This window comes from Castor canadensis, chromosome 11 (assembly GCF_047511655.1).
Source record: "Castor canadensis chromosome 11, mCasCan1.hap1v2, whole genome shotgun sequence".
In the NCBI taxonomy this organism is placed as follows: Eukaryota; Metazoa; Chordata; class Mammalia; order Rodentia; family Castoridae; genus Castor; species Castor canadensis.
Genome location: NC_133396.1, coordinates 60,701,690 through 60,711,083, shown reverse-complemented (window position 1 = coordinate 60,711,083; position 9,394 = coordinate 60,701,690). Strand labels below are relative to the sequence as shown.

Here is a 9,394-nt window from a genome sequence, read left to right as displayed (position 1 = left end):
ATTTTTGCGTACTTACTCCTTTCTCTAGTACATTTAGTAGGACTGCTCGCATTCACTGCGTGCTCACTGAGTCTGTTTTCCTTGGTCTTTTCCTAACCCCGTATTTTTCCTGGATTCGACATCCAGAACTACACAGCATTTCAAGTGAGGTTATTTAAGAGAAGCATCTCCATTGCCAAGAACGCTCAGAAATTTTACAGCGTTGCAGCCACAGAGCAAGCATGCCGGGCCCCGAGCGAGGGCTCCAATCTCCTTTTACCGGGTCATAGTATCCTCAAAGGGAGTGGTGAACAGAGAAGCGACAGACGCAAGCGCTCTCCCAGTAAATTCTCACTTACCATTTCCCCACCACAGGAATCTGAAGGAAAAATCACATGATTCCAAGCCTCTCATCCTAACAGATGAGAGACCATCACCCAAGTTACCAAAAGCCGACCACAGTTAAACTTTTTTCAAGGCCTGGTTACTGCTAGTTACTCGTCATGTGATTTTCCAAACGCAGTCACGTGACATGGCAGCTCCTTCCATTCCATGGTGGGGGGGGTTGGGGTCCTTTCCTCACTATTGAATTACTCAGGACTAGCTGCATAGGTCAAGGGCTTCAGGGGGAGCTGTCTCAGTTTCACACACCGCCCTCTCCCGCGAAATCCTCGGAGTGTCCGGAGGCTCCTCCGCCTGCCACCCCCTGGTAGGATGGTTGGGTCCGAAGGCCACGCCTCCAGTACCTCCCTATTGGGCGCTAGTGCCCAAATCCAGTTCCCTGGCTCTCGAGCGTCCAGGGCTTCCTCTTACAGCCTTCACCTTCCCGCTCTGCTCTCCCTCGGGCGGTCCCCGACTCCTTTCTTCATGGCGTCGCTCCTGTGCTGTGGGCCCAAACTGGCCGCCTGCGGCATCGTCCTCAGCGCCTGGGGAGTGATCATGTTGGTGAGGGGTCTGCCGCGCGAGAAATCTGAAAGGGCCCGAGGGATAGCAGGGTCAGGGGGCTGAAAGACCAGGAACCCCAGGCCTTAGGAAGTACCCCCTAAGCAGGAGGGCCAAGGAGCTGGTTGGGGCGGCCGCTGGGAAGCGAAAGAGAACAGAATGAAAAATGGGGAACTGGAGCGAAGGTGCTGGGGCTGGAGCTGGATAGGAGACAGAGCTGATAAATCTGCGGACCCCTCAAGGTAAGAGAAATAGGAGCTGGGTCCTGAGAGGTGCTTGAGTTGAATGGAGACTGCAGGCAGAGCGAGTACTTGTTCCCAAGAGGGGCAGTCTCATGACTACCTGCCAGCACTTCGAGAAACAGTGTGAAGTCCCTGTTCTCCTTCACCTCTTCCGCCTCGTCCCATGGTAATGACGCCTTTCGGAGGATAGTCTAGGTTCCAGGCAAAGATGTTGCTCACGATTCCCGCCCTTGCCTCAGCCACTTGTCTCAATGTTCTCACCCCTGTTCTAGGTGGCCAAGTCTGAATCCAGCTACAACCACCCAGCTCCTAGCTCATTCTGGTTAATCCATCCTAGGCGCAGGTGTTGGGGCAACATTGGAAATGAGAGGAGTTTGGGGAGTCATCAGGTCAGGTGCCTGAGCTGGACAACCTACCTATTTACCTTTTTCAGATAATGCTCGGAATATTCTTCAATGTCCATTCCGCTGTGTTAATTGAGGACGTTCCCTTCACGGAGAAAGATTTTGAGTAAGTGATCAAGTGGGGAAGGCAGGGCTGGGAAGTGGGAGGTGGCAAGGGCCCCTGGTCAAAATTATGAGCTAGAAATTGCTGGAGGCTGGATTATTTGGAGCCCTAAGGTTAGGGAACTGAGAGAAAAGAAATACAGTCTTTAGAAAGTAGATGAAGTAGGGTGGCTGGGGACTTGACTCAAATGGTAGAGTGTGAGGCCCTGAGTTCAAATCTCAGCACCGAAAAAAAAAAAAAGAGGTTGGAGGTGTAGCTGAGTGGTAAAAGGTGTGTTTATATATATGAGGCCCTTGATTCAATCCCCAGCACAAAAAAGGAAAAAAGAAATAGAATGGAATGTAGTTAGACAGTCTTAAACTCAGGCTTCAACCACCATCCTAAACCCTCCAGTTTAGGTGTAGCTTCTTTTTCCTCTCTGTGCCCTAGTCCATCTCTGCAAAATGGGTACTATAATAGAACTCATCCCGTACGTTTGTCAAGAAAACTTTAAGATAAACCAGGCATGGTAGAGCATGCCTGTAATCCCAACACTTGGGAGGCAGAGGCGGGAGAATCACAAATTCGAGGCCAGCCTTGGCTACACAACAAGACCCTGTCTCAAAAATTTTTAAAAAGGCACCAGTGGCTCATGGCTGTAATCCTTGCTACTCAGAAGGCAGAGACCAGGAGGATAGTGGTAGGAAGCCAGACTAAGGCAAATAGTTCGCGAGACCCTATGTCAAAAAAAAAAAAAAATTACAAAAAGGGGCTGGTGGAGTGGCTCAAGCAGTAAGGGCCTAGCAAGTTCAAACCCCACTGCCATCAATAAAAAATAAAAGTAAGATAATACAAGTAAAAGTGCTTAGGATAGTGCCTAGCATATAGTAAATGCCCTGTAGATGCTTTATTTATTTGTTTGTGGTACTGGGGAATCAAACCCAGAGCCTCATCCATGCTAGGCAAACACTCAGTCACTGAGCTACATCCCCAGCTTGTGGATGTTCTTAATGTTTGACACTTCCCCTGCCTAATCCATTCCCAGGAACGGACCTCAGAACATATACAACCTCTATGAGCAAGTCAGCTACAACTGCTTCATCGCCGCGGGCCTTTACCTCCTCCTGGGAGGCTTCTCTTTCTGTCAAGTTCGGCTCAATAAGCGCAAGGAATACATGGTGCGCTAGTGTACTGGTTGCCTTTACCCTCTCCAGCCCCCTCCGCTATTTAAAGTCTCCCTGACCCGCATCTGGGCTGCCCCACCCATTCTGGCGTCCTCTGCTGGATTTCCACGGCGAGAGACTGAATCCCTGGTTCTCCAGTCTTTACCGTCCGGCCCAAGTCCAGGGAGCTCGGGCTGCCGCTCCCTGTCTCCCCAGCCCCCCTGGCCATGTCCCGATCCACAATAAAGAGAACCAGCTCTCTTAAGCCTTCTTTTTGTGCTTTAGTGAGGAGGGCGGGCCTGGGCGAGGGCTGAAAGTCGGCCTCTAAAAAGGTAGTCCTGACCCCGCGACGGAAGTGGAGTGAAGCCGGCCGGAAATGAGTCCGCGTCTTTTTCCCGAGGGCCGCGGCGCCCAAAGCTACAGTGGCTGATGGGGCGGGGAGCGGCCGGCTTGGGGCCAATCAGCTGCGGGGAGGGCGGGACTTCCTGCGCGGGGGCCGGAGTGGCTCGGTAGCCAAGCTCGCCGTGGTCTCACCTCGCGTGGTGGTGGCGGCGGCGGAGTGTCTCCGTTAGGAGGTGCGCGGGGCCATGACGTCAGCGTCCACAAAGGTTCGACCTCCCTTGCGGACAGCGCTCCCTGGTGGCCACGGGAGGGTGGGCCCCCTGCCTGGCTCGGGACTGTTCCGCGCCGGGCGGGGGGCGGGCGGGTCCGAGCGTGGGGTGGGGCTAGGGGCTCCCAGCGGGACGGCTCGGCGCGTCGTCTGCCCCCTGTAATGCTGCCCCGCCCTCAGGTCGGAGAGATCTTCTCCGCGGCGGGCGCCGCCTTCACGAAGCTCGGGGAGCTGACCATGCAGCTACATCCCGTGGCCGACTCTTCCCCCGCGGGGTACGTGAGCCCGGGCTGGGACGTGGACGCCGAGAGAGGACGTTTGGACTCAGCCACAGACACGGATCCTCTCTAGGGCAGGGACATATGTTAGTTCCTCTTTGTGCCTGGCACAGCGCAGAGTAGGTGTTAATAAATGATTGTGGATGAGTGAATGAATGCCAGGGGAAGATGCAGACAGGTCCACAGCCCGGACTCGTTTCACAGTTGTCCCCTGCTGCAAACCGACAGATCACAGACCATCATCTCTATTCCCAACCCCAAATCGTATGGAGGGTTGTTTATAAGGCCTCTACTTGTTGAATTGTTTTCAGTGGGCTATTGACAAGTAGCTGTTGAACGTTGACGAGGAAAGGTGTTCTAAAGTGGCGGTGGATATCATTTCATGTGGTTGAGGGAACTCAGAGCTTGTTTTTTTTTTTAAACCGGGACCCCTTTATGGATCCCAGGAAAACAATCCAGAGATTGGGGGGGAGGCTGCTTGGCTGTGGGCTGGCTCCACAGCCTTCTCCTCCTATTTTTGCTATCCCCCCTCTCCCGACAGTGCCAAGTGGACGGAAACGGAGATAGAGATGCTGAGGGCTGCTGTGAAGCGATTTGGGGACGATCTTAATCACATCAGCTGTGTCATCAAGGAACGGACAGTGTGAGGGAGGGTGGCTGGAAGAGAAAGGGGGGTGGGCAACTTTCTTCCTCATCTATTCATTGTTCAGAAATCCCTTCCAATTAAGTATCTTTCTTACATTGTTGCTAGTTTTGCTAGCATTCCCTTGAAGACTGAAATATGAGAATCATCACAGTTGGTCAGAAGTTCAAAAAGTGCCACGATCATCAGGACCTTCTAAGAATTTGATTTTAGGATGCCTAAGATAATTATTATATTTGGGGAGTTACTTATGTAGATCTTTTAAGACTGTAGTGTTTCCATAGATAGTGTGATTCTGAAGTAGATCGGGATCTACTAAATCTCAATCCACTTGTAAATCACTAAGCCTTACCTCGTGGCCCTACACCTCCATACATCTCACCCAGAAGAGGATTAGGGGATAGCCCTTTCCAGCTACTAAGTTCAGGGACTCCACTCTTCACATCCCATCCACCATAAGTGAGGGCAAAGCCTGAAGAAAATGAGAACCAGTGGGTTGGCGATCTGACCTGGATTCTCATGAAGGGACTCCCAGGATTCCTGTAGAGTGACCCATTACCCCCTGCCATCACCTCTTCCCTCAGCCTCTCTGATGACTCCTTTCCTAACCTGCTGTCTCTTCTCTTCAGAGCTCAGATAAAGGCCACTGTGAAACGAAAGGTATATGAAGACTCTGGCATCCCTCTTCCAGCTGAATCACCCAAGAAAGGACCCAAGAAGGTGGCATCTGGTGTTCTGTCACCTCCTCCAGCCGCCCCTCCACCCAGCAGTTCTAGTGTCCCTGAGGCCGGGGGTCCCCCACTAAAGAAACAGAAAACTGGTGAGGGCTGTGGAGTTGCTGCCTGGCATAGGGGTTAAAGATCCTCTCTGAGGGTCAGTGAGAGGTTTAGGCCTGGGTAAAGAAGAATGGATCCATCCTCCTCTCCCCATGGTAGTTCCCACAGGGGGTGGGCAAGGTGGAGCACAAAGCTTTAAAGCTAGAGGGAGGGCTTGAGTCGGGGGACCTAGAACCTAGCCTATACCCCCTCCCAGATGTGACACTCAGTGCTTTGAATGACTCCGACGCCAACAGTGACTTGGTGGATATTGAAGGGCTAGGAGAAACACCTCCAGCCAAGAAACTCAACTTCGACCAGGGTAGGAGTCCTCTTCCTCCCACACCAGCTGGGGTGGGGGAGGAATTTTGCACCTAGCTGGCAGGGGAGGGTCCCAGCAGGAGCCCCTCCCTTGTGCAGGGGCCTGGGAAAGGAAGGTGCTCCCGGTACAGGGGATTGGATCAATAAGTAGCAGGGTGTTTGGGAAGGTGGGAGTTGTCTTGGAAACGTACTTGGGGCTCTCTCCATCTTGGTCCATTTTACTTCCTGTTCCAGACAGCCTGACCCTAGAGTCTGGCCTTCTCACAATCTCTGTTGATGCTCCTCTACTCTCCTGCTGAGCCTCCTACTTCTGACCGTCTTGATTGTTCACTCTGGACCTGTGGATCGCCTGGGACTTGAGCAAGACCTACATGAGAGGGTCAGAAGGCTGCTGGGGTGGTTCACCTGGCTGTTCCTAATAACCATCTGTCCCCACCCCCTGACCTCCACGGAATGAACATTTTTATACAGAAAACAATAAAGATTTCACTTGAAGTATAGTGCTGTCAGCTGCTGTTCCCTTAGCACTCAGGGGTTAGGCCCCTCCTCCGAAGTTCTCACTACCCTGCCTGGAGCAGCACAGCCTATATTGGCAGACTTGCTCCCAGTGCCAATATTTCTGTGCTGCTAGAGTCAGGGGAGTTGGGTGTGAGCAACAAAGACTTGCTTTCTGGAGCTAGAACTTACTCCCAGATGGCTGGCAGGCAGTGCTCCTGAGTCTGCCCTGGGGGCTTTAAAGGGGTTCTTTCCAGTGTTTTCATGACCTCTTTCCCCACCTTGCAAGAAACTTATCACAAGGCCCCAGATGTTTTTTGTGTCGCTTCTCCAGGGTGGCCTCCCAGGGCCAGGCCTCGCTGTTTCCCCCACTCTCGCTCTAACACCACAGTGTGGTTTGGACGTGGCCACAGTGCCGTACAAACCACAGTGTGCTGCTGGGGCGGGAGCAGGACTAGGGTGGGTTGAGAGGAAGAGAGCACAAGACTGCTGTGAAGACCCCCACTACCAAAAGCAGGGAGATACAGAAAAGTATAAAAAGCAAATATGGTACTCCAAAAGGCTGGGGAAAACCAGAGGCGGGAGTTGAACGGGCAACTGGGAGCCTAGGGACCTAGGGGATAGGCTTAGTGTCACAACATTGGAACCATCTTCCCTCTGTAGGAGCTCAGCTCAAGGGATCCTTAGGGTGGGCACAGAGGCATAGGAAATAGGGAATGACTTTGGGAGACCAAGAAACTGTCTTCTGACTGGGCAAGGGCCAGGACTCAAGGCTTCCTGTATCTGTTCTTCCCCTCCCTGGGTCAGAACCCAAGAGAAATGCTAGAAGAGACACAGGGCCAAGGACGGCAGGATTGGGAGTTGGCAGTCCAGAGAGGTGGTGGGGCCGGAACATGGTTGGGAGAGGGGGGCCGGAAGTCGCCCTGGGCCTGTCACAAGATGGAGACCAAAGGCAGGAAATGGAGGCCAGGGGGAAAGGGGTGCAGCAAGGCCCAGGAAGAGGGCCATCTGGACCTGGGCCCCAGGTATTCAACCCCCAGAGCTGTTTCCACTCCCCATGGTCCCCCCAAGACCCATGCCCCACCCCCACAGCAACACTCAGCCCATTCACCAGGCCCAGGCAGGCAGGCCCACCCCTGAGAGCCACGTTTAAGCAGAGACAAACATGCCTCTCCCCACCCCGCATCCTAGGCCTTCCCTTAGCCTTTTCCTACTGACCAGGACTTGAGTTTTAGAAAAGCACCTCCCAGAAAGCAAAATCCAAGGGCCAAAATTCCTTCTGCAATCAAAATAATACCCTGTAAAACTCAAATGTTATCCGCCCATGTCCCATCTCACCTTTTACTGCCCCCACTTCCGACACACCCCCCAAAACTCTTAGCAATCAAAAAGATCTAAGATGGTGTATGTAAGCAGTCATTTAGGCCCCCTGAGGACACCAGACTGCCTCCCCAAGACTCCTATCTGTCCCACATCAAACTTGCCAAGGCCTCCTATTCAATGCGCCCTCCAGAACCCCCAAAATAATAGCTGCCCACAGCTCCCACTCCAGCACAGCCCATGTGTGGGTAAAAGAGAAATCAAACACTACCCTAACAGCTGGGGGCTGGGGATGTTGAGGGGCTCACTGGTGTCAGGCTTTGGTTTTCACCTGGTGGCTGCAGTTTAGGGGTATGAGAGAAAGCTTCTCTAGTCATCCCCCCAATTCCAAGACTGACAAAGCCCAACCCCACCCCAGCACGCACCTCCAAGCCTCCCCCCCAACCGCCACGTCTCTCCTGAAAACAGGGGACACTTTCCTCCCCACTTACCTCAGCTACTCTCCCCTGAGATCCTGGTCCCCTATTTTGAAAGGAGCAAAATTTGGGGTGCATCCCTCACATTTGGGGTGCAGGAGAAAGGAGCCGCCCCAGTCGCATCGCTGGCCTCCTTCCTCTCGGCTGCCTCAGGGACTGGGGAGTGCCCTGGAGAAGGGGGACCCCCACAAGAGAGCTCTGGAAGGGGCTTCTCCACTCCCAGTCAGAATTGGGGACACCCCCCCAAAACCCGTCCCAGCCCATCCGTCTCCAACTCGGCGGGAGAGGCAGCTACAATGCCCCAGTCAGATTCCCCCAACACTACATTCCTCACCCCATCTAGAGGGGTCCAGGGGCCCCCAAAAAATCCCAAAAAAATCTAGGATGTTGGGAAGACGGTCCTGGACTAGCTCCCCAAATTTGGGGTCCTTAGATACCCCCGTTTTTTCAGGAAAATTCCGTCTTTCGCCTGCCTCCCGCCAGCCCTGCTCTGTCCCGATGCCAATTTTGGAAGTCACTCCCTCCTTCCTCCTCCCCGTCTCTCCAGGCCCCCCCCCCCCCCCCGCTCGGGGACTAGGGTCCAGGACACCTGGCTTCCAGACCGGGGGTAGGGGGGGTACTCGTCAAGGGGCAGGGGGCCAGGAGGTCAAGCTCATTGCCCCTGTCTTAAGGAAGCAGGAAAGCCCGATCCTCGCCTCCCCTCCCCCCTGGCTGGTCTCCGTGGTGGTTTAGGGAAGCCTGGAGGATTGGAATCTGCCATTGCTGTTGCACAGGCAGTTTTTTTTCCTTGGGTTGGGGGGGTGGGCGGTGGGAGGGAGAGAGGGGAGGAGAGCCGAAGAAAGCAGGGACCCAGGCGGGAAGATCTGGCCTGTCTTATCCTCTTACCCCTGCTGCCGTTGGGCACCCCTCCCCCTCAGCTCACCCACACTCCCAGTCCTGTCTGCTTTCTGTTTGGGACTCATATCCTAGACAATCAGGGTACAGGAATCACCTCCTTGTACCCCATCACCACCCTCCTTACCACAGTTCCCACAGTACTGCCATGGTCAGGGGTTTACACTTACCACAAGACACCCCTTTTTCCTCTATCTGACCCCAAACTGAGGGGTTTTTTTCCCTTAAGAAATTAAGGTTCAGTCTAAAACCACCCTTTCTCTCTCGGATCTATCCAGGCCACATACTAAGTCCTTGTAGAGATATCATGCCTTTTCCAGATTTCTCCCTTGAAATCCTGGGCTTATTTGGGGGTTCACTAAAGAAAGAAATTTTGAGAATCTAGATGACATCCGGAACCAGAAACATGAACCTCCAAATCAATCTTACTTTATGATCCATCTCCCAGCTTTACCAAATGTGCCCAAAGAATAACAAATAAGGACACTCCAGAACTCAAGTATTTTACTTTGGGGGCCCTCACCTTGTTTCTTCCCCAGAGGTTTCATGGCTATCCTTGCATAAACAGGAATAACCTCTCATCAAAATAAGTTTCCACAAGATTCAAATATTAACCTTTGCCCCCCACCCCGAGATCCCCAACCACAAAAAGCTTCAGATTTGTTCCCATTTTCCTATTATGCTCCACCTTAAAGTATTTTTTTAAAGCTCCAGATTGAATTTTATGCCC

The 9,394-nt window shown here is 53.0% G+C and overlaps 3 protein-coding genes across 10 annotated transcripts in view; 2 read left to right on the top strand and 1 right to left on the bottom strand.

Annotated features, from left to right (window-relative positions):
* Window positions 1–648, bottom strand: part of LOC109682902 (immunoglobulin-binding protein 1-like) — a 78,253-nt gene extending 77,605 nt beyond the window's left edge. For all 5 annotated transcript variants that reach the window (XM_020158473.2, XM_074047044.1, XM_074047043.1 and 2 more), the window contains exon 1: window positions 339–648. The gene's annotated coding sequence lies outside the window, so the exon portion shown is untranslated. The remainder of the gene's footprint in view (window positions 1–338) is intronic.
* An 86-nt stretch (window positions 649–734) lies between these two features.
* Window positions 735–3,077, top strand: Rnasek (ribonuclease K). The gene is made up of 3 exons (XM_020158482.2): window positions 735–924; window positions 1,597–1,673; window positions 2,695–3,077. The coding sequence occupies exons 1-3, from the start codon at window positions 847–849 to the stop codon at window positions 2,834–2,836; spliced, it is 297 nt and encodes a 98-aa protein (XP_020014071.1). The 5' UTR covers window positions 735–846; the 3' UTR covers window positions 2,837–3,077.
* A 194-nt stretch (window positions 3,078–3,271) lies between these two features.
* Bacc1 (BPTF associated chromatin complex component 1) lies at window positions 3,272–5,977 on the top strand. 4 transcript variants are annotated; one of them, XM_020158479.2, is made up of 6 exons: window positions 3,272–3,420; window positions 3,603–3,697; window positions 4,242–4,343; window positions 4,973–5,163; window positions 5,376–5,480; window positions 5,718–5,977. In XM_020158479.2, exons 1-6 carry the CDS (start codon window positions 3,400–3,402, stop codon window positions 5,720–5,722), a joined length of 519 nt encoding a protein of 172 aa, XP_020014068.1. In that variant the 5' UTR covers window positions 3,272–3,399; the 3' UTR covers window positions 5,723–5,977. The 4 variants fall into 4 exon arrangements, with proteins under 4 accessions (XP_020014068.1, XP_020014066.1, XP_020014069.1 ...); XM_020158477.2 differs by having other exon boundaries at window positions 5,714–5,977; XM_020158480.2 differs by lacking the exon at window positions 4,242–4,343 and having other exon boundaries at window positions 5,714–5,977.
* Window positions 5,978–9,394: the final 3,417 nt, after the last annotated feature.